Source organism: Zootoca vivipara, chromosome 9, assembly GCF_965207765.1.
Source record: "Zootoca vivipara chromosome 9, rZooViv2.hap1.1, whole genome shotgun sequence".
NCBI lineage: Eukaryota > Metazoa > Chordata > Lepidosauria > Squamata > Lacertidae > Zootoca > Zootoca vivipara.
In genome coordinates this window covers 68,301,355-68,326,082 of record NC_142592.1, presented here as the reverse complement: position 1 = coordinate 68,326,082, position 24,728 = coordinate 68,301,355, and the positions used below count along the sequence as shown (strand labels likewise).

Genomic DNA, 24,728 nt, shown 5'->3' with positions numbered 1-24,728 from the left:
GGTTTACTTTGGTTTACAAACACAATTGGTTCCGGAAGTCTGTACTTAACCTGAAGTGTACTTAACCTAAAGCGAACTTTCCCATTGAAAGCAATGGAAAGTGGATTAATCCGGTCCAGACGGTCCGTGGAGTACTTAAACTGAAAATACTCAAACTGAAGTGAACTTTCCCATTGAAAGCAATGGAAAGTGGATTAATCTGTTCCAGACGGTCCGTGGAGTACTTAAACTAAAGCGTACTTAACCTGAAGCGAACTTTCCCATTGAAAGCAATGGAAAGTGGATTAATCTGTTCCAGACGGGTCCGCGGAGTACTTAAACTGAAGCGTACTTAACCCGAAGTATGAGTGTAATTGGTTCTGGAAGTCCGTACTTAACCTGAAGCGTACGTAACCTGAAGCGAACTTTCCCATTGATAGTAATGGAAAGTGGATTAATCCGTTCCAGACGGGTCCGCAGAGTACTTAAACTGAAAATACTCAAACCGAGGTATGACTGTACTGTACTGCCTTTCATATCCGAGGATCATAAGGTGGTTTACAGTACAAACAAAATTATGTAACATAGTAAGAAACAACAAACCATAAAAGCAGTAGATTGTTTGATTAGTCCATAGGAAAGCAACCTAAGGCCCGGGGGCCGGATGCGGCCCAATCGCCTTCTCAATCCGGCCGGCAGACGGTCCGGGAATCAGCGTGTTTTTCCATGAGTAGAATGTGTCCTTTTATTTAAAATGCATCTCTGGGTTATTTGTGGGGCATAGGAATTTGTTCATTATTATTTTTTACAAAATATAGTCTGCCCCCCCCCAAGGTCTGAGGGACAGTGGACCGGCCCCCTGCTGCAAAGGTTTGCTGGCCCCTGCAAAGGCCTGGGAGAAGAGGAGTGTTTTTCGCTTGACGGCTAAAGAGATGTAATGAAGCCACCAGGCGAGCCTCTCTGGGGAGAGCATATGGGGAGCCACCACTGAAAAGGCCCCGTTCTCGTGTTGCCAACCTCTCATGGAGGGGGCACACAAAGAAGGACCTCAGAAGATGATCTCAGGGTCCAGGTCGGTTCATATGGGGAGAGGCGGTCCTTGAGGGGTTGCGGTCCTGATCCATTTGAGGCCCTGTAGGTCAACACCAGCACTTTGAATCGGACCCAGAAACTAAGCAGCAGCCAGCGCAGTCGGGCCAAGATCGGTGTAATACACTCAAGCATCTTGCCCCTGTGAGCAACCCGGCCACCAAATTCTGCACCAGCTGAACTTTCCAAACTGCTCTAAGTCAGGCTTTGCCAACCTGGTGCCCTCCAGATGTTTAGGGTAACAATTCCCTAAACATCTAAAATGTCCAGGTTGATGGAGGCAGTGCTGTAATAGGGTACAAGGGCGAGCAAGAAGGGGGTCTACTGCGGGCATTTTTTACCAAGGGACCCCAAGATCTCGAGATGACATTGCTCTTGATTTTAATAGTAGTAGTAGTAGCAGTTTTAATGAGGCTGCTTTTTGGAACGTCCTACTGTTTCATTTTGCACCTGAATGAACGGAATGGTTGCAAAAAAATAAAAAGAGCTATTCCATTTTTCAGCTGTATATTCATGTTGCTTTCCCCCACCCCTGAAACTCTATCTTACTATCCTCATGAAATCTGCAAGCTTTACAAATGCATCAGTGTTTACACACGATTCCTAGGTTACGGGAAAATATGTCTGTTTTGATCTCAAAAGTTTGCATTTTTGTAGCAAGGGATTTGAGAGACCCAGAACAGAGCCTTATTCTCTTGCTCTCTTCAACAGCATGAAGGCATGACTGCAAAGACACAGGGAGCTGCCTTCAGCCAAGTTAAATCCTTTGTCCATCTGGCTCCACCTTGTCTATGCTGACGGGTTCAAGACACAGGGTTTTCCCAGCCCTTCTCCGAGACGCCAGGATTTTTGTTCCCTTAGCAGAAAGCAAGGAAACCTGGTGCTTTTGCCAAAGGTCGGAGCGCAGAGGGAAAATCCCAGCCACACAGAACATAGGGAACAGCCTGAATCTCTGTTGCCAGAAGAGGGCAACGAAAATGATCAAAGGCCTGGAAACGATGCCTTATGAGGAACGGCTTAGAGAGCTGGGTATGTTTAGCCTGGAGAAGAGAAGGTTAAGGGGTGATATGATAGCCATGTTCAAATATATAAAAGGATGTCATATGGAGGAGTGAGAGAGATTGTTTTCTGCTGCTCCAGAGAAGCGGACACGGAGCAATGGATTCAAACTTCAAGAAAGAAGATTATACCTAAACATTAGGAAGAACTTTCTGACAGTAAGAGCTGTTCGGTAGTGGAATTTGCTACCAAGGAGTGTGGTGGAGTCTCCTTCTTTGGAGGTCTTTAAGCAGAGGCTTGGCAGGCATATGTCAAGAATGCTTTGATGGTGTTTCCTGCTTGGCAGGGGGTTGGACTGGATGGCCCTTGTGGTCTCATCCAACTCTATGATTCTATGATTCTGTTGCTGCCGGGATGTCATTTTAAAACTGTATTTTTAAACTGTCGCAAACCACCTTGCAAGCACCCTTCTGTTAAAAGCCGATCTATAAATATCAAGGGGAGGTGGGGAGAAGCAATATGTTTCAAAAATCTACAGCTCCAAAACTATTTGGTCTGGCTTACCAACGCTACTTTGCAAAGACATGATAAAATTGGCTTTGGAGAGTCTTTTTTGCACACAGCATCTTGCCAAGAAGAAAGTTGATCGGGGCTGGTTTCAAGAGGTCTGAAATCACCTTTCCTCATTTACTCAGGCGGATGCCCTCCTCCGGGGGAGTCACTCCACGCTTCTTCTCCAAAGCAAATGATTCCCGGAGAGACATAGTACAAGTTTTGCAGAATGAGGTGGTGGCTTCGGACTGCCCCCCAGAGGGTGGCAAGAAAACTGGGCATTTGCCCGGCTGGCCCCCAAGACCAGCAGAGGGCCAGCTCCTTTCCACTTTGCATAGAGTGGGCTTGGTTCGTACGTAATGCTAAACCACGGTTTATTAAACCATGGCTTAACATGTGTGAACCCAGCCCTGCCGATTAACTAACTATGGTTGTAAGTGACTTTGGGTTGCCCCGGGCAAGGTAAAGAGATGGAGAAATTTAATAAATAAAAATGTATTAATAAATAAAATAATGTGTTTATGTATGCGGCAACGGCCGCCCGGATACTGCTAGCCCAGCACTGGGAAGAAGAAGAAGAAGAAGAAGAAGAAGAAGAAGAAGAAGAAGAAGAAGAAGAAGAAGAAGAAGAAGAAGAAGAAGAAGATTGGCAGATTAAGTTAATGGAGTATGCTGAAATGGCTAAATTAACTGGGAAACTTAGAAATCAAGATGATAACAAATATAAAAAAAGAATGGGGTATGTTTGTGGCATATTTACAAAAGCAATGTGCACAAGTTAATACATTCGCAGGATTTTTTTAAAAAAAACCACTTATAATATTAAAGACAATGTACAAAAATTGGAAGTAATCAGTGATAAAGATTTTATTGACATGCGTGTGTGAAAATATTATAAAGGAACCAAGGGAGGCAGTGGAGGGAAGTCTATAATCCCATACTGTGGATTCAGTATGGATTGTATATATAGTTGTTTTAAATGTTTTATTTTATGCTTTTTTTCTTAAAAGTAATGCTTAAAAGTCCGTCCACAGTGGAACGGACTTGTTAAGGAGGTGGTGGCCTCTCCTTCCTTGGAGTTTTCTAAGCAGAGCTTGGATAGCCAACCTGTCAGGGACGCTTTAGCTGAGATTCCTGCATTGCAGGGGGTTGGACTAGATGATCCTCAGGGTCCCTTCCAACTCTAAGATTTACTGAAATTTCAAATAATGCAGCCTGGCGCTGACGTGAAGAGAGAAGAGGGGCCCTTCTGACAAAAGGCTGCTAGAGATTTGTGAGTTCGTTTGATGGACGGCATCTGCTTTTGCATGGGAGACGAGCTCCATCTGGTGTCGATCTACTCAATTTGCATCAGTGTCAAGGCCACAAGACACACTCCTGCCACCGGATCCATTTCCAGTGCTTTGCTCTCACAACTGCCGGGGATCTCGGAGGTTGCAGCAAGAGGTAGCAGCGCCTAGCGGTCAAAGCTCAGTTTGAAACCCCCCCAGGTAAGAACCAGTTGACCTTCTCTGAACCCCAAACTGTCCTGTGTGTGCCTGCTATTTATAGCAGCATTCTGCACAGATTAACACTCGCTGGATGAGAAGGAGCTGAGTTATGGGCCTATAAATACATCAAAAGGCCGGTGAGCTAACTGGGGAGGAAGAAACCGAGAGGGAGCAAGTGTTGCGGGAGGAGAGGGACAAAGGGGAGACCCTTCGCAGAACTGTAGACTTGGGCGGTATCCCCAAAGGTCATCTAGTCCAACCCCACCTTCCCACTTCTGCGTTTGGAATGGGGCCCGAAGATAAATTACAGACAAAGCCAAAACAATCTACATGAGAACATTATTAAAATTATTATTATATCTGTCTATTGATCTATTTATACCATGACAGGACGCAAGGCAGCTTACAGATAAAAACAAAAATCACTAAAAACATGGGGAAAGCAATAACTAAAAAGCAAGCAAACATTGATAGAAATCAAAACTATATAGTCTCTTAGAGGGGGCACAGAAAGAAGGTCCTCAGCCAACTATCACTTCCCATGCTGAGGAAGGGGCTGAGCATGAGACTCTCCCCCTCCAGCGATATATCCCACTCCTGACACCAATGAAGTCCCTCACCCGTCTGCCTGAGCTCTTACTGAAGGAGGAAACAGCTTCCTAGACACAATGAAGCAGTTTTAGACCAAAACTAAGCACTGGCAACCGTGATGGGGTCACATCTATGCTGGTGCCCTTTAGAATCTCCTCTCAGCCCCTCGACCTCAGGAACACGGCTGGTAGCAACACGAGACAGAGCCTTTTCTGCGGCTGCTCCCATGTTGAGGAGAGGTTAGATTTCCTCCCTCTTTATTATCTTTCCATCGGCAGACTAAGACCTTCCTGTTCAGCCAGGTCTTTGGAAAACATTGTTAGACAATGCTGATACCTGGGCTGCTGCCAAAGTAAATTATATTTTCAGTTCCTGCTTCTAAATGTGCGTTGACGCATTTTAGCTATCGTTTTCAACTAGCTTGTTTTTATTACTTTGCATTTATCATCACCAGCATCGAATTTATTCCACACTCCCCACCAGTAGGTGCCAGGGAAGGTTATAACAATTTAAAATTCAGAATTGAAAACAGTTAAAACATGCTGGGCTCCATGAACCACTCCCACCCTTGTTGGTTCCAGTAAGAACCATACCTGTTAAGAACAGATGCCTAAGTTCGTGGGTTTTTTTTTTCCTTCTCCAACCCCATCCCTTTTTCCTTACGTGCTGTGTCTTTTTGGCTTACCGCTATTTTATAGCAAAGTTTTCAAACGTCAGGAGCTGCCATGAAACCCAGCTCGGGAAAATGTGGCATATTTGCACATTAAATAAAATTGCATTAAATCAGTAAATCAATTCATTACACACAAACAAACACAGAGGTAAGGATCCAACCTTGGAGTCTCTGAATCTCCTTCGTGAAGGTCTCGGCCTGCTGTGCAGCGGCAAATCTCTCGTCTTCCAGCAACCCTGCCGCAGAGAGAAAAAGCAGAATCAACCGTTGACCCTCTTGAGGAGGCAGCCACGAATTCAAGAGCCAGGAACTCCCTCTCTTTGCCTTCTCAAAAGCAACCTGCAGATCACCTTCACTGCTATGGCTCCTCTCTGTTGCACAGTTGTCTTTCCGAAACCCGGCTTCCGTTACAGAAGCAAAGTGAAATCCACCTCAGCCTCTGGATGTTCAGGCATAAACGGCCTCGGTCCAGTATACCTGAAGGAACGTCTCCTCCCCCATCGTTCTGCCCGGACATGGAGGTCAGAAGGCCCTCGGTGCTGGACCTCAGCGTCCGGGCAGAACAATGGAGGTGGAGACACTGTTTTATTGTGTTTACTGTGACTGTTTTATTGTGTCATTTTCTTCCTTAGAGAGTCGGGCAAACCACTAATCTAATTTGTGCTCAGTGCCAGATTTACATATAAGCTAAACAAGCTCTAGCTTAGGGCCCCACTCTCTTGGGGGGCCGCAAAAAAATTAAAGGGGAAAAAACTGGGTGTACATTTCCAAAATAGAAGATAAAAAAACAAATAAAATAAAACCTATACACAAAGCAACAGTGTTTTGTGTTGTGTAGGCTCCTAGGATGTAAGTCATGGGCCCCGCCTGCTCGCCTGCTCCCTAAAATATCCCTGGTTTGCTCCTTTCTATATATAGGGTGCCTACATTCTGCATGGACTGGTTGGATGACAGTGGGCAAATGGCTTGAGGCCCATAAATTACCATATAGCATACACTCAACACAAAAAACAGCGACCATTTGTTGTTGACAAAGGACAGCTGGACATAGAAAGGGCCCCAATTACTTTCAGTAGCTTAGGGCCTCATCGAACCTAAATCCAGCCCTGTTTGAAGCCTGTCCCAGCATCACACATGCAATTTGATCTTACTTGCTCCCCTTTAAACAAATAATAGCACAAAGTCCAAACAGCAAAAACCAATTGCACATTCAAACTTCCATTCAAACGACTTAATTTAATGATTTAAATAAAATGGATGGACTCGATCCAGCATTTCAAAGCCTGAGCGTCATTTAAACTTCTGGCCTCCCCTCTGCTTCCCCCCCCCCCCCATGCCCCTTGGCACTCCCTGGTAATCTCACCGACCCCCAGGAGTTACTCCCACCCACTTTCAGAACCGTAAGCCAATCTGTTGTCTTTGTCCATGGAGTTTTCTTGGCAGGGATACTGGAGTGGCTTGCCAGTTCCTTCTCCAGGTGGATCACGTTTAGTCAAAACTCTCCACTGAGTTATGGTGAGAGCTGGACCATAAAGAAGGCTGATCCTTGAAGAATTGATGCTTTTGAATTAGGGTGCTAGAGGAGACTCTTGAGAGTCCCATGGACTGCAAGAAGGAAGGAAATCAGCCCCGCGTGCTCATTGGAGGGACAGAACCTGAAGCTGAGGCTCCAAAACTTTGGCCACCTCATGAGAAGAGAAGACACCCTGGAAAAGACCCTGATGTTGGGAAAGATGGAGGGCACTAGGAGAAGGGGACGACAGAGGACGAGATGGTTAGACAGTGTTCTCAAAGCTACGGACATGAGTTTGACCAAACTGCAGGAGGCAGTGGAAGACAGGAGTGCCTGGCGTGCTCTGGTCCATGGGGTCACGAAGAGTCGGACACGACTAAACAACTAAAGAAAGCCAATCTGTGTGAATACATATCAAAGAACAGGCAAATAATCTAACTTTCTGCATAAGCTTTGTGCAAGCAGATCACTCCCCAGGTGGGTCGTCTGGAGAAAACTGTGACTCGACCTGAAAAAAATGGACAGGTTACAGGGGCCCCGCGCCCTGAGGCAGCCACCCACCTTGCAATTCGAGGGAATCCCCTTCGTGCCTGAGGGCCACCTCCCGGACTTTTTCCAGCTCGAGCTCCAAACGCATCACCTGGGCTCTCAACTCCCGCTGCCTCTCTTCATCTGGCTCGTATTCCTCGTCCGAAGAGTCCAAATTCCTGATCTCCACCTTGTCCTTGTCGTCGTCGTCCTCCTCTTCTTCATCTTCCTCCTCCTCATCTTCCTCCTCCAACTCGTTTATTTCAAGGGTGTCCACCTCACCTGGGAGGAAACATGCCTCTGTCAGCAAAAGGCAGAACGGGAGAGGAGAATCGTGGAGTTTGGAGGGACCCCCGGGGTCTTCTAGCCCGACCCCCTGCGAGTACTGAATCCCTTGCAGTTGGCCATCCAACCACCACTTAAAAACCTCTAAGGAGGGAGAGTCTGCCACCCGCCATGTTAACGAAAGCAGCTTTTGCCATCTTCTGGCAGACAGGCAGAACTTCACCAGGAGGAAGATGTGTGGGAATGTTCAGGGAGGCAGGAGGGGATATATTGTTTATTAATATCCTTCCTAACTTGCGCTAGCAAGTTCCTTTACTTAGTCGAGTTTTACCTTCCCCTTTTAAACGCACAGCGGATAACTGGTTGCAGGCTTGTGTTAGCCTCTCACGATAAGGTTTCTGATAAGTTCCCTTATATCCCTCTTAAAAGAATAAACCCCACCACAATCTTGTGTAAAGTATATAAAAGAAGTTTACTCACACATTCAGTTCACAGTTGGATCCCTCAAGGCAGACTTAGTTACAAAGTATCTCCCATATGGAGATAATCCCAGTGTGTCCTCTGTTGGCTGAGAGCCAACAGAGCAATTCTAGCTAAAAAGCTGCTCCAACAATGGAGGAAGTCAAAGAGAGGGGTGCTGCTGCGTGCCTTGTCCCTTTTGTTACCTGGACAGGTAAGGTCACACCCACATCTAGTCACATGCAAAGGAAGGAAACTCCAGCCAGGAAGGAACAGGAAGTTTTTCGACTGGCTGGACCAAACATCCCCTCGCATGCTCACTCTAGGAAAACAAGGAATGTTGTACAGTACTTGACTGCTACTTATGTATCACATCCCACAAGATGAAGCATAGAAATAGCATCAAGGCTTCTCCCCCTATAGCACAGGGCAGAGCATGCAGGATGCAGGCCTTTCTGTGACCACATCTCTGTTCTATGGGAGCCAGTGGTCTGATGTGGTCCATGTAGTGCCTTATCTCTTTGAATAAGGGCCGGCCCTATCGTTAGGTGGCAAATGCTAACTCTTGGTCCATCCAGCCCAGTATTGTCTGCACTGACCGGCAGCAGCTCTCCTGAGTTTCAGATTGAAGGCATTCTCAGTCCAACCTGGAGGTGCCAGGAATTGAACTCAGAACCTTCTGCAGATGCTCTACCTCTGAGCTACTGCTCTTCCCCATCTACAGCGTCGTTCTGCAGGCTTTTAAAGACACCCCCTCCATTTACGCAGGCTTTCCCTCGAGTTCTCCACTCCAGACTTCTGTTTTAATTACCGTGTTGTTCTAACGGAATTACTTCCTTGCCTATTTTAATTATGGGTGCCTATACTGTAATATTCTAATGGAATTGCTTTATCGTGCTTTTTAATTATGGGTGTTTATATTTTAATATTCGTACAATTGGTTTTTATGCTTGCAAAGCTATCCTGGCTTTATGCTTTATATAAATTAACGCGCCAGCAACAATTTCTTATGAATTTGCACACCATTCTGCAAACCTCCGAGCAGTAGCGACGTCACAGGGCCAATTTTAAGGTTCGAAATAAAAGAAAGGGGATTTTGGCTAAACATTAGGGTGGACTTCTTGACAGTGATGACGTCTCCTTCATTAGAGGTGTAGAAACAAAGTGCATGCCCGTCCATCAGGGGTGCTTCAGCAACAAGATCCCTGTGTCAGCAGGGGGTTGGACTAAATGACCTTTGAGGTCCCCTTCTGAGGCAGAGTTGGGGAATCCAACCGACTCCCATCAGCCCCAGCCAGCATGGCCAATAGTCAGGGAGTGATGGGAGCTGTAGTCCAACCACCTCCGAAGAGTCCCAGGTTAGCCTGTATTTTTTTAAAAAATTATTATTGTGCTAACTCATTTTCTTTTACTGCTCTTTTTAGCAAATGGTTTGGACTTTTAAAGGTCTTTTGTCTAGTAAGATGCATCTATATTTTGTTAATGAAACAAATAATAAACAGCCACCCTGTTCTGAGAGGCCAAGAAGTATAAGAGAGAGAGAAAATACGCAACGCGGTGTGAGACATTTTTGCTGTCGTTCTCAACGGGGCAAAGAAGCTGAATTATTCAGACCATTTGCTCACATTGCCTATTTTATTCTAACCGACAGCAGCCCTCTGGGGAACTAGGCAGGCAGAAAGAAGGCTCTTCAGACTCCCTGATTCTCTTTGCAAGCGGGAATAGAATCAGAGTAGGATGCTACCTAGCCAGGACCGGTGTGTGGCTATGATGACTCCACAATTCGGTTTGCAGCCTGCTGTCTCCACAACAGCTTGCGACAGGCAATATTTCTTAACAGCGGAGAATTCTTGCTAAATAAAGCTCTGCCCCTCAATACAGAGCCCGCAAGTCGAGTGAGACCTGGCAAGCTCATTATTCTTATTAATATCCCGCTCTAAGGCCCCAGGCCGGCTCACAAGATTTTGAACGTTAAAATGTTAAGTAAGACCAGTTTAAAATAACTTGCAGTTACAGAAATAAGATGGGTCCTAAAAACTTGCACCTGAAGGGTCAAAGGCCAGGGACAAGTGTCTTCAGCATCCTCCAGAAGCTGTGCAATGAAGGTGCCAGACATGCCTCTGTAGGGAGGGAGTTTCATGGCTTAGGGGCCAACACAGAAAAGGCCCTTTCTCCCAGGCTACCATCCTGAGCCTCTGAGGATGGAGGAACTCTCAAGAGGTCCCCCCTCTGGGGCCTGAGTCATTTAGGGCTTTAAACATTAACAGGAGCACCTTGTGAGAACGTAAGAACGTTTTTCTCCTGCTCTGGGATGTAGGACCCATGGATTCAGGCTAAACATCAGGAAGAACTTTCTGACGGTAAGAGCTGTTCGACAGGGGAACGGTCTCCCTTGGGAGGTAGTGGACTCTCCTTCCTTGGAGGTTTTTAAGCGGAGGCTGGGTGCTTATCTGTCCTGGATGCTTTAGCTGAGATTCCTGCATTGCAGCGGGTTGGACTAGATGGCCTTTGGGGTCCCTTCCAACTCTACAATTCTATGATTCCAAGACAAGTCTGCTGGATCAGACAACAGCCCATCCAGTCAAGAACTCTCTTTTCACAGTGGTCAGCAAGATAGATGCCTGTGGGAAACCCGCAAGCAGGATCCGACCACAAGAGCCCTCTTCCCTCCCGTGGTTTCCGGCAGCTGATATTCAGAAGCAGGCTGCCTCTGTAACCTTCTCCTCCTCCATGAATTTGCCTAACCTTCCTTGAAATCTTTCCTGGTTGGTGCATCCTTGTCTCCTGCGGGAGGGAGTTCTACGGGTTAACTGCACTGCATGAAGAAGAGCTTTCCTGTATCTGTCCCTTGAACTTCTGCCTGCTGCAGAGTCTGCAGAGTGGGGCAATCTGGGGTGAGGGTGGGGAGGGCTGCTGGGCAGCCCCCCAGCCCCCCACCAGGGTTCTTCTATGGGGCAAAGACCACCCAACGCATTTATCCCTAATGGGATACATTCTTCCTAAGGCCCCCAACCCCACAAGTCTCTGGAGACCGCATCCTGGCTCTTTCTTGGAGCCTGGAAAGGAGGGTTATGTAACTGGGTCAATTGTGGGGGGGGGGGACGAATTGGGTGGGCAGCTGGAGGGGGGTGGAGAGAGAGATGCAATTCCTCTTGGACAAAGAGAAGCCCTTTTCTCACTGCAGCCCTTTTAGACACAATTTCGGGGGGGGGGTCCAGATGGAACAGGAGGAGGGGGCAGGAAAACGGACTAACTCCTCAATGATCACAAGGATGGAGCATCCAGAATATGTGTGTGTGTTAAATACACACAATTTAGGGGCATTTCCAGAGAACCCACTTCCCCCTACCCCAGACGCACTCTCTCCAGAAAACTCCCGTTTGCATTCCTTTTTCTCCCCCCGTTTTGCCCCCAAATCCTGTTCTCCAAACGGGCCGGGACTCCTCAGAGGTGTATATATTTGGGGAGGGGCTCAGGTAGCAAAGAGATTGGACTTTTCTGCACGTACCCTCCTCGCCCGCCGGATGACATAATCACCGTTCGTGGTGTCATCAGCGCAAGGTGTGACTCTATTTTTTATTTTATTTTTTTGCAAAGAGATAGGTGGGTGGGGAAGGGTCGCGGGGGGAGGGCTGCGTGTGCCCCTGAAGATGGGCACAGGACGGGGGAGGGGAGGGCAGCCACAGGTGGGGAGTGGAGAGGGGGGAGAGAGAGAGAGAGAAATGGGGGCGGAGGGGACCCCGGAAAGGTGAAGGCGCTTGGAAGGGAGACGGATGGAGGAGACGCAACGGAAAGGTTGCGGTGATGCAAGCAAGGGGAGGTGGAGGGGAGGGGAGCAAGGGGTTGCGGGGGTCCTTGCGGGAGTAGTGGCTGCGCCCCCCTCCTCTCCATCACCCTCCCGCCCCCTACCCCCCCCCCCTCACTGACCTGCTCTCTCCTTCCGCCTCCCAAGCAGTTGCATCTCAGCTGCCTCCATGGCCGTTTCTGGAGCGAAAAAGCAGACGGAGGGGAGGAGGGGGAAGCAGGAGGCGGGGGAGGAGGGGGAGGAGGCAGGGCCCACCCCCAGGCTGGCGGAAGGCACACACACACACAGAGAGAGGGGGGGACTGGCACTACCCGGAGCCCATCGTCACAACCCGGGCTGGCGCAACCCAAACGCGACACCTCTTTGACGCGCTCCTGCCGGTACCCAAGAAGGATGCTTTCCCCTGCGCGCTGGAAAGGAGCACCCAGGAGCGCGCAGCCAAGCTTGGTGCCCCCCCCCCGGGTGCAGCCCAGCCCAGCGGGAAACCTCGGGGGCGTCTTCGGCTTGCCACTCCGCGCGCGTAACCGCGGTGGAGGGTTCGCAACCAAGCGCAAAGGAGCACGCATAAATAGATACCCAAGTTACCGTGGCGTTTCTGGGTGAGGCCTGCTCTTTAGCCAAAGGTTAAAACCTCACAACCTCGGAGCCACCGACATGCCTGTGCATGCATATGCAGGGGGCAGCGCATACGCTCGCACATCCTGGCAGATGTCCCGAGCCGGGGAGCATCAGCGCGTGGCTCTCCCCCCCCCCCGGCACTCAGACATGCCCCCAGACACGCGCGCAATGATCGAAACGCGCATTTCCATATGGTGAGCTAGCTCTTCTATCCCAAGCGCAAGCGCTCGAATCGACGCACGCCAAGGGGCAGGTGGGTTGTCCGCTTGGCACGCACACCCAACGGTAGGAGAGCAAGCTGAGCACCAGCCGAGACCCACAGCCGCCTAGCCCCCCACTTGTCACCAACTGGGCACAGACAACAATAACACCCAGTACATAAACTTGAAGAACCCGCGCGGACCTCCTGGGAGAGACCAGGGTTCAAATCCACCTGGCTGGACCATGAAGCTCCCTGGGTGACCTTGGGGGGGCTGTCTCTGCCTCTGCCTCTGCGCCTAAACTAGGATGGTAGCCTCGAACCACAGAAGGCTTCTCCCCCCCCCCCTTCGTGGAGAGCTGCTGCCAGTCAGAGCAGCCCATACTGAGCTAGATGGACTCAGTATTGATTCCCGCGTTCCTATCTGGGAAGGGCCATAGCTCAGATTCAGTCCCCAGGTGGGGGCTGGGCATGTTCCCCACCAGAAACCCTGGACAGCTGCTGCCAGTCAGTGTAGACAGTACTGAGCTAGATGGGCGGCTGAGTATTAGGCAGCTTCGGGTGTGCCTATTTGGGTAAGGGCTTTAGCTCAGTGGAGGAGCATCTGCAGGTGGGCTTCTGCCCTGATACCCTGGAAAGCAGCTGCCTGCCAGGGCAGACAACACTGAGACACGCAGAACAATAGCTCGGGACAAAGCAGCTTCCTATCTTCCTATGCGCCACCCAATTTGCCATTCCTTGGCTTGTCAAAGAGGATGCTGGATGCAGCAACTCTCAGGCATAGGGGAACCTCTTTAATGGTCCCCTGAAATTTTGTACCTGAGAGGAACTGCCAAATGGCATCTCTCCCCCCCCCCCTTGCCCCTGCCACCAAGGAAGAAAGGTGAGTGAAGATCTACATCAGGAACAAAGTGTCTGTGGGGGGGGGGAGCGTTGAAGATCTACTGTACATGGGAATCTGCTGCCCCTACTGATCCTGCCACCTGAGGCAGTGGGCCGGCCCTACCTGCATCCTACAGGGACGACTGTCCAACTGCAGGTAAGGTAGGTAGCCGTGTTGGTTGGTCTCAAAACAAAATAATAATAATAAAAAAACTTAGTTGGTCTCTAAGGTGCTACTGGAAGAAGAAGAAATTATTTTGTCCAACTGCAGTCCGGGACTATGTCTGCATTTGGCTACTGTGCCCAGCAGGGGGCAGCAGAGATCATGCGACGGCTCCTGGAGGCGGCAGACACACCTTTTCAGAGGTGCGGAACAAACTTAAAGAGCATTTCAGCTCCGAGTCTGCAGGAGAGAGACAATTATCTGGCCCTACCCGATGCCCTTTTAAACGGGTTGTTGTGGGAGGGGGTTTGCCTTTGTTCTTGTTTTCATTATTTATTTTGTGGTGTTGGTGTTGCAATTTTACGTGATGTGAACCGCCCTGAGGTCTACGGGTTACTGGGCAGTATACAAATTTAATTCATCGCCATCGTCAATGTCTATCACACGACCTCTCTCCAAACACAATCCCATCTCTCTCTCTCCCCCCCCCCCCGCCCCCGACCCCTCTTCCTTACTGCCAGGAGGCTGCTCCATCAGAAGATTTACGGTTCCCGGGGCAAATAATCTGTGAGATGATTCAGAAGCGCTGGCACCCCGGTCCAGAAGGTCACATGCTGAACCCCCTCCCCTCTTCTCATGCACCGCAGCACAGCCAGCCTCGTAGACAAGCTTGCAGAGAGCATCCTCAGTCTTCACCTGAGATGCAGCCAGAGTTCTAGATTCTGCGTCTCCCTGGCAACAGACTGGAGTGATTGTGGGGGGGGGTCAAACATCCCCCCCCCTCTTTCTTGCCCACCCCTCTTCCGTCTTCCTAATCCAAGGAAAACAGGGAGAAGCGTGTAGTCTTTTCCAGACAAATTTAACAAACAGCAGAAGCTGCCACCAGTAGTCTGGTCCTTTTCCAGGACTCAGGCAGAAACTCACTGGTAGGGTGAACCGGCAGGCACAGGAATTTAGCTTTGCAGTCGGAACCTCAAAACGCCAGAAAAACTGCCTTTTTAAAAGTTTGTTTGAAAGAAAGTAAAATTAACAGAAACGGTTATGCAGTTCTCAGAAAATAAGGTTACAAACAGATACAAAATAATAGCATGGTTAAATATCACTAGCTGTCACTTTTTCCGACTTACAAAATAGAGAGAGCCATTCCCTCAGGGCAAGTCTCAGCAGACGCGTCTCTGGCATCTTCTCCCCCAGAACAAAAGCAATTAGCCTTTAGCATTTCAAAATCGAAGCTCTTATTGACAAAGCTCGCCGTGAGGTTTTTGTGAATGGACCAATGAATGGACCAAATCTGAAATTGATGATTCAACCAATAGTAAGTTGGTCCTCTTAGATCTTAAGCTGTTTACTCTACTTGGGGATAAAACACTCCGCTCCACACACTCAATTGCTTTGAACACAGCTAGGCTGTTTATTGCTTCATTGACTATGCAAAAGCATTTGACTGTGTCGACCACAGCAAACTCTGGCAAGTTCTTAAAGAAATGGGAGTGCCTGATCACCTCATCTGTCTCCTGAGAAATCTCTATGTGGGACAAGAAGCTACAGTTAGAACTGGATACGGAATAACTGATTGGTTCAAAATTGGGAAAGGAGTATGACAAGGTTGTATATTGTCTCCCTGCTTATTTAACTTATATGCAGAATTCATCATGCGAAAGGCTGGACTGGATGAATCCCAAGCCAGAATTAAGATTGCCGGAAGAAATATCAACAACCTCAGATATGCAGATGACACAACCTTGATGGCAGAAAGTGAGGAGGAATTAAAGAACCTTTTAATGAGGGTGAAAGAGGAGAGTGCAAAATATGGTCTGAAGTTCAACATCAAAAAAACTAAGATCATGGCCACTGGTCCCATCACCTCCTGGCAAATAGAAGGGGAAGAAATGGAGGCAGTGAGAGATTTTACTTTCTTGGGCTCCATGATCACTGCAGATGGTGACAGCAGTCACGAAATTAAAAGACGCCTGCTTCTTGGGAGAAAAGCAATGGTTTTCCTGGTAGTGATGTATGGAAGTGAGAGTTGGACCATAAAGAAGGCTGATCGCCTAAGAATGGATGCTTTTGAATTCTGGTGCTGGAGGAGACTCTTGAGAGTCCCATGAACTGCTAGAAGAATCCATTCTGAAGGAAATCAGCCCTGAGAGCTAACTGGAAGGACAGATCCTGAAGCTGAGGCTCCAATACTTTGGCCACCTCATGAGAAGAGAAGACTCCCTGGAAAAGACCCTGATGCTGGGAAAGATTGAGGGCCCTAGGAGAAGGGGACGACAGAGGACGAGATGGTTGGACAGTGTTCTCGAAGCCACCAACATGGAGTGCCTGGCGTGCTCTGGTCCAACAACAAGGCTGTTTATCAGCTGGAGTTGACACCTCTTATCTAAGATCCACATCTTTTTCACATGGGGACACCAGGTATCATATTAGCTTACATTGGAGACAATTAACTATCAAAGCATTCCGCCTGGAGGGCCAAAAGGACACTTTCTCATGAGTGCTGGCTTTTAGCTAATCCCCAGAATGTTCTACGATGAACCACAGTTTAATACACAGATTTCATGAACCAAAATTAAATATCCTTTTACATAAAGTACAGTTACACGGAACCAGACAGAGGGCCTTCTCGGTAGTGGCACCCGCCCTGTGGAACGCCCTCCCAGCAGATGTCAAGGCAATAAGTAACTATTTTACTTTTAGAAGACAACTGAAGGCGGCCCTGTTTAGGGAAGTTTTTAATGTTTAATGCTGTACTGTTTTTATATTCGGTTGGAAGCCGCCCAGAGTGGCTGGGGAAACCCAGCCAGATGGGCGGGGTATAAATAATAAATTATTATTATTATTATTATTATTATTATTATTATTATTATTATTATTATTATAAATCCCTTAATTCACTACACAGACCACACAGCATCGCTGAGGGGCAGTGGAGTTTCTGCATGTCTCTCTGCCTCGGCAGCTACGGAGAGGCCGGCAACAGCGTGCCATGTGACCTGCTGGGAGAAAAGGAGGGCATAAGCAGACCCAGCGATTCCCAGAAAGTGGAATTCCAAAGCCTCCTGCCCCCAAGGCTGGAGACAGAACGTAGCCATTGTGGCGAGTAAGGACTGCTAGCCTTCATCCGCCCCGGCTGCAACAAAACATGTCTCTCCCATATCGGTCTCTGCAGCCACAGTCATGAGGGTGGGGGATTGGGGCTCACAAGTGGAGTAGCCTAGGACCTCTCTTCATCTAACATTCGGCCCTGAAAAAGCCCTCTTCACTCCTGTGGTTTCTAGCAACTGGCTTTCAGAAGCATTCCTGCCTCTGCGGGTGGCAGAGCACAGACAACCTGGCTAGTAACCAACAATAGATTTCTCCTGCATGAAACCACAAGATCGCTCCACATGGGCAAATGATTTGGAGTGTTCCAATATTCTCTTTCGGCTTGACTTCAGTTGTGTTTTCCGCTAGGTTTTATTGTACATAACAGAACTTGCTCACTGTATCTGCCGGAAAGGAAAACACCTTTATGGTGTAAGTGGGCGACTTACAGGGGAATTGCTGCATTTTGCAGAAGGGGGGGTGGGGAACCAAACTGAAATCAATGGAAAATGTAAGGAGCCATGTTACCGATTGGTTACAATGCCATCAGTTACATGAAATGTTTAAATTAGATCGAGACAGAAAATGGTTATAAATGCTGAGGCTTTGAAAAGGAAACTCACACCAAAAGGAGGTATACTGGATACATAGATTCGGATCCCTAGCATCCGCGGGGTTAAATCTCCAAGCAGAATTTAGTGCCTTTCTATAAACGGGGAATTTCAAGGATATGGTGGGAGACGCTTTTATCCTATTCATGAGATTATTAACAGTTGTATATCTTTAAGAGTTGCTGGTGTTGAACTTCTAGCAAGGATTGGTTGATTTGAAATGTTTTACTGATTGGACCTTGTATTTAACCTTGTAAGTAACTGTTGCATTTCATCAATCTTTGAGAATTGTGAGCTTCGGTAGTCTTGTTAAGCTTTTGCACATGAACCTTAGGTGAGTAATTTTAAACATTTCTGTACCATGTTTTAAAGAAATGTATAAGTATTTATGGTGCATCATATAAATTTATACAAATTTATTACCTAAGAACTTTCTTGGGCTCCATGATCACTGCAGATGGTGACAGCAGTCACGAAATTAAAAGACGCCTGCTTCTTGGGAGAAAAGCAATGACAAACCTAGACAGCATCTTAAAAAGCAGAGACATCACCTTGCCTACAAAGGTCCGTATAGTTAAAGCTCTGGTTTCCCCAGTAGTGATGTATGGAAGTGAGAGCTGGACCATAAAGAAGGCTGATCGCCGAATAATTGATGCTTTTGAATTGTGGTGCTGGAGGAGACTCTTGAGAGTCCCATGGACTGCAATAAGATCAAACCTATCCATTCTTAAGGAAATCAGCCCTGAGTGCTCACTGGAAGGACAGATCCTGAAGCTGAGGCTCCAATACTTTGGGCACCTCGTGAGAAGAGAAGACTCCCTGGAAAAGACCCTGATGTTGGGAAAGATGGAGGGCACAAAGAGAAGGGGACGACAGAGGACGAGATGGTTGGACAGTGTTCTCGAAGCTACGAACATGAGTTTGACCAAACTGCGGGAGGCAGTGCAAGACAGGAGTGCCTGGCGTGCTATGGTCCATGGGGTCACAAAGCGTCGGACACAACTAAACGACTAAACAAACAAAAACAAAACAAAAAATTACCTAAGAGTCCGCCCCCTGAGGAAACCATTCCTGTGAAACGGGGAAGAAGCTGGCCGCCCGGCGGAAGAGATAAGAACGCACGATACATCGTAGCAGTTTATTATCGGACTTTATTATCGGACTTGATTATTGCACTTTATACTGGACTTTTAAGACTTTGAGCATGAGATTTTGTACACATTTTTGAATCTCTTTGCATATGTGAAGGTTGTTGGTGCATATACATTTAAATATTTGCACTTCACGTTTGTTTACCTTTTCATTGTTTTGCTAACATTACCGTGTTGTCTGTTTGTTGCTGCTACTCAATGACACACTGGGCAATAGGTATAGGTCACAATATAGATTTTAAACTCTGGGGGAAACTCTGGAAAAGTGACTTGAAGTTTACAGCATGTTATTCCTTGAAGGAGAACTACCTGAAAATGATTCACAGATGGTATTTAACTCCGAGTAGGCTTGCTAAGAGGTATGAGACTGAATCAGATAAGTGCTGGAGATGCAATGAGACTACCGATAAGGGCACATTCTATCATATGTAAAAGGGTAAAAGAGTATTGGGTAAAAGAGTAAAAGGGTAAAAGAGTATTGGGAAATGATCCATAACGAATTGAAAAAAAGTTTAAAAGTACTTTCTGGGGGGGAGGGAAACCATAGTCCTTTCTGTTGGAGATAATTCGGACTGAAATTCCCAGATGTCAAAAAAGGTTATTTATGTATGCCATTACTGCGACCCGTGTTTTTTTAGCCCAAAAATTGAAAACGAGCGAGGTCCCAAGCGAAGAAGAATGGCAACTTAAGTTGACAGAATACGTGCAGCTTGCAGATTTAACATATAGAATAAGAGACCAGGAAGGACATACGTTTAGAGGAGATTGGAAAACGTTTACTGAATATAAGGGGAATAATTGTGTACAGCTGAAAACGCTGGCAGTGTTAAGATGAATTCAACACTGTAACTAAGTTTTGATGGTTGCAATAATGGAATACTGCTTAATGGTATAGTTTTTGTAAAATATGCAGGGATTTATGATACGTAAAATGAACCATGGAAAGAGAAGAAGGGAAGTCATTGATATCTTAAGGATGTAAAAAGCCAAACTAATAGAGTACTTACAATTAGCAAGGAGAACGGGGGCAGTGAGAGGAAATTCGACACAAGACGTAAACAAGGAATGGTCAATAATTAAGGAATATCTCAAAGGGTACTGCAATAATGAATGCTTTCCGGCAGATATTGAATGAGCCATGCGATATAAAGTATTAGTTAGATAAAGTTAAATTAAGTTAACGAAGAGGATCTTCATGCAACTATGTAAATAATAGTTTAATTGTAAATTAGTACAACGGGTATAGTTGGCAGTTTATTTTCTTTGCTGATTCAAACAGTGGATAACGTTAATTCGTTGCCTTTATTCACACTTTCATTCTTCTTCTTTCTCTCTGTTTTTTCTTCCTTCTGTTCTTTTCCATTCTTTTCTTTTTACATTTATATTCTTTACCATCTTTATAACATAGTGAATGTTATTTTGTTCGTATTGCATGTACTTCAAGAATCTGTTTGTCTAATAAAATCTTTTTTTAAAAAAAGGATGTGAAAAGGAGTACTTTAAATTGTAAAACAGAAAATTCAATAAAAATTATATAAAGAGAGAGAGCGAGAACTTGCTCATCGTTCTCTTGAAACTGAAACACCTGCTGTTTCTGCCGTTATTAAATGCTGAGCTTTGGGGCACACGGTGGCTGAAAATCTACCCTTTCAGAGTGATGGAGCAGCTCTAGGATGCCGGAATCGGGGACCCTGCCAGGACTCCAGACCATGACACCAATGGGGCTAGCAGACACCCAACTGTGCCCCATTATAGGTTTGCGTTCTTCCGCTCAGGTATACTTCCAATTTCTCCTCCGGAGAAAGCCTGAGGTTTTCTGTTGAGCATCCCTTTTTCTCTCGGAGATTGGGGTGGGCGCAACCGTAGATTCACGCAGCTGGCAAGGGAGGAAACCAGCCAGCACCACATCCTCCAGGATCAGGCCCTGCCAAGGGTGGAGGGCTTCCCATTATCCAACCGGAGCAAGGGCGGTGGAGGAGAGTTTGGGGTAATCACTTTGTCCTTAATCCCTTCTCTATCCCCCACCCCTGGGTCAGGGGGCTGGACCGATCTCCCTTCCTTAAGCTGCTTTCCACCTGCTCATCCTTCCCGGGGAGGGGGCTGGCCTGCCTCCCTCTTGACGGACAAGGAGGGCCCTGCCCTAGACCGCCCCCTCCTCCATCTGTGGGGACAGTATTCAGGAGTCTGGAAATGCATGGGACTTTTTAGTGTAGAGCAGGGGTCAGCAAACTTTTTCGGCAGGGGGGGGCCTTGTGGGGGGCCAGACTATATTGGGGGGGGGGGAATGAACGAATTCCTATGCCCCACAAATAACCCAGAGATGCATTTTAAATAAAAGGACACATTCTACTCGTGTAAAAACACGCTGATTCCCGGACCGTCAATGGGCCGGATTTAGAAGACATTTGAGCCTTAGTTTGCCTACCCATAGTGTAGAGCAGGCATGTCCAAAGTTCGTTTCAGGGGCCTAATCCGGCCCGCTGGTCGGTTTAATCCAGCCCCTGTGGTAGTTTATTTCCTGGGGAAATCCTAAAAAAAAAGCTCAACAACTTCAATCCTTAAAAAAAGTCAACGGCTTTTCAAACTTCAAGAAAGAAGATTCCACCTAAACATTAGGAAGAACTTCCTGACAGTAAGAGCTGTTCGGCAGTGGAATTTGCTACCAAGGAGTGTGGTGGAGTCTCCTTCTTTGGAGGTCTTTAAGCGGAAGCTTGACAGCCATCTGTCAGGAATGCTTTGATGGTGTTTCCTGCTTGGCAGGGGGTTGGACTGGATGGCCCTTGTGGTCTCTTCCAACTCTATGATTCTATGATTCTATGACTTTGGCCGTCCCTTTGGTCAGCCCTCACGGCCCTTCACGTCCTCAAATCTGGCCCTCCTTGAACAAAGTTTGGACACCACTGAGGAAAGGAGAGTATAAGGGCAACAGGATGGGAGCTTATAAAATTATAAGCTGTTGAGATTCCTGTATTCCAGAGGGTTGGACTAGATGGCCCTTGGGATTCCCTTTCTATGATTCTGTGACCAGATGGTCCATTGGCTGCTGAGCTCTTGCTATGTTCCTAGGAACTGCCTTCTGGAGGGATTCTGGCAAAAGGAAAATTGGGCCTGGGCAATGGGTTGATGTCTCCTTAAAAAAATGGCACCCCTCGAATAATCCTCTCCGTCTTTTCTCAGGCACTCCAAGAAGGCCAGAAGGACCCCCACACCTTGCTTAACACAAACAAGCACACATAATGGTGGTTGTGAAAGAGGAAGCTGGCCCCATTTGCAATGCCCCTGACCTCCTTACCCACTGGTGGGAAGCCGCCCAAGGATTGGAAATGGGATTGACCCAATTGGATTATGGGGCCAAAGTTTCCTCCCTGGACATCCTATCTCGCGCAGCTTCTCTGGGGCTTCCTGACCCCGTGTGCCCCACTCTGGTGCACAGAAATGGGGGCACCTTCACCGGCTGGCAGCAGGATCCCCCAACCCGCCTTTGTCCCCCAAGGTCCTTCACAGAGCGTGACCCCCAGACTCTCGTGCGCGATGGAGACTGTAGGTTTGTCCAGTTAGAAGGGATAAGGCAGGCTCCGTCTCACACCCCAGTGCAGCAAATCCGGAAGGAAGGAAGGAAGGAAGGAAGGAAGGAAGGAAGGAAGGAAGGAAGGAAGACTTTTTTGCAATTCGGAAAGGAATGAAGAAATGCCATGAAGGATGTGCGGGAACGAATGATTAAGAGGAAGGTGTGTAAACACCGTGGGAGCAAATTGGGATGAATGCTCTGTAAATAGGCTTCCTGGAGCAGCCAAGAAATAGAATACCTTCTAACATTTCTCTGATGAAAATAGGGACTTCTTATATCACAGCCAAACCTCGGTTCCAGAACACCTCCATTTTGGAATGTTTTGGTTCCCGAACACTGAAAACCTGGAAGTAAGTGTTCCGGTTTTCAAACATTTTTCAGAACTCAGATGGCTTCCAAGGCGCGTTCCCCCCACCGCCCGTTGAAATTGCCGACAGCCATTTGATTTTTTGTTTTGGAACGTTTCAGAAGTCGAACGGTCTTCTGAAACGTTCATAAACCAAGGTTCCACTGTACTATTATTATTATTATTATTATTATTATTATTATTATTATTATTATTACCCTCCCCATCTGACTGGGTTGCCCCAGCCACTCTGGGTGGCTTCCAACATATATAAAAACTTAATAAAACTTTAAACATTAAGAAAAAAAACTTCCCTATCCAGAGCTGCCTTCAGACGTCTTCTAAAGATTGTCTAGTTACTTATCTCCTTGACTCGGGGGTCCCATAACTCCATACCCTCCAACATTTCTCCGAGGAAAAGAGGGGTTTCCAAGGAAAAGCGGAACATTCCGGGATCAAATCAGAAAGCGGGGCAGCTTCTCTAAGTCCATGAATCTCCCTGGAAAATAGGGACACTCAGAGGGTCTGAAATTATCCTGAGGAACTCAACACCCAAAGGCTGAGGAGTGGGTACCAGATTGCTGAATGGATGCAGCTGGCCACAGGGGGCAAGTTTTGCTGGCTCCCAGAAGACCACAAGCAAGATCTGGGCACAAGATCCGGGCTAAAAGGTTGCCAACCTTTGTTGTTGTTGTTGTTTAGTCGTTTAGTCGTGTCCGACTCTTCGTGACCCCATGGACCAGAGCACGCCAGGCATGCCTGTCTTGCACTGCCTCCCACAGTTTGGTCAGATTCATGTTCGTAGCTTCGAGAACACTGTCCAACCATCTCGTCCTCTGCCGTCCCCTTGTCCTTGTGCCCTCCATCTTTCCCAACATCAGGGTCTTTTCCAGGGAGTCTTCTCTTCTCATGAGGTGCCCAAAGTATTGGAGCCTCAGCTTCAGGATCTGTCCTTCCAGTGAGCACTCGGGGCTGATTTCCTTCAGAATGGATAGGTTTGATCTTCTTGCAGTCCATGGGATTCTCAAGAGTCTCCTCTAGCACCATAGTTTAAAAGCATCCATTCTTCGGCGATCCACCTTCTTTATGGTCCAGCTCTCACTTCCATACATCACTACTGGGAAAACCATAGCTTTAACTATACGGACCTTTGCCAACCTTATCCCCCACAAAACATTTTTCTCTATCTCTGCATGTTCCTTGTCCACGACCTACATTCAGTGGGAACAAATCATTGGGGGGAGTTTTTGGCAGAAAGGCAACAACGGCATCTGGCACACAGTAGAAATTTCCTGCAGGCCCCTGTGCTTACAGGTTTTTGCGCTGTGTATTATGGCTCCCCTGGGGGAGCGAGGGAGGCAGGTAGACCCTGGAGAGCTAAGCGCTACCTGCCTTTGCTTGTCACCTGCTTCCCCGTGCCAGCCTGATGCCTGCTTCTATATCCCCTTTGCCATTCATAAGAACATCAGAAGGTAAAGGTAAAGGACCCCTGGACAGTTAAGTCCAGTCAAAGGTGACTCTGGGGTTGCGGGGCTCATCTCGCTTTCAGGCCGAGGGAGCCGGCCTTTGTCCACCGACAGCTTTCCAGGTCATGTGGCCAGCAGGACTAAACCACTTCTGGCACAATGGGACACCGTGATGGAAGCCAGGGCGCACGGAAACGGCGTTTACCTTCCCGCCGCAGTAGTACCTATTTATCTACTTGCACTGGCGTGCTTTCAAACTGCTTCCATATCCCTAACTGCCCGATGTGGACAGTTCTTTTCCTCCTCGAAAATTACATCTCCACCCCTTTCCAAACATCTTACTTCAGCCCGCATAAGCTAAAAATATACCTGGGGCTCATCTGGGATTTGAACCCAGGACATCTCACACCCCAAGCAAGAATCATACCCCTAGACCAATGACCCAGATGTTGCTGTAGCCTGCCAGATGTTGCCATTTTTTAAAAAAGAAGCGCTCACAAGCCGAGAAACCAGAAAGCATCGTGCTCCTATATTTATGTGTGCAAACAGGGATAGTGAGACGACTAAGACTTGATGGCCTGTTTGCTTGAGTCTTCTTCTGGAGGGAGACTAGACCACCCTGGGCTATTTAATGAGCATCTGTTCCGATTTGCTAAAGCCCACCACAAAACAGA

The 24,728-nt window shown here is 47.4% G+C and overlaps 1 protein-coding gene across 1 annotated transcript in view; it reads right to left on the bottom strand.

Annotated features, from left to right (window-relative positions):
* Nucleotides 1–12,134, bottom strand: part of CCDC136 (coiled-coil domain containing 136) — a 31,374-nt gene extending 19,240 nt beyond the window's left edge. Inside the window, exons 1-3 of the mRNA XM_088651916.1 lie at nucleotides 12,086–12,134; nucleotides 7,448–7,843; nucleotides 5,535–5,609 (exon numbers count right to left, since the gene is read on the bottom strand). Of these exons, the coding sequence (XP_088508042.1) occupies nucleotides 5,535–5,609; nucleotides 7,448–7,843; nucleotides 12,086–12,134 (520 nt within the window). The remainder of the gene's footprint in view (nucleotides 1–5,534; nucleotides 5,610–7,447; nucleotides 7,844–12,085) is intronic.
* Nucleotides 12,135–24,728: the final 12,594 nt, after the last annotated feature.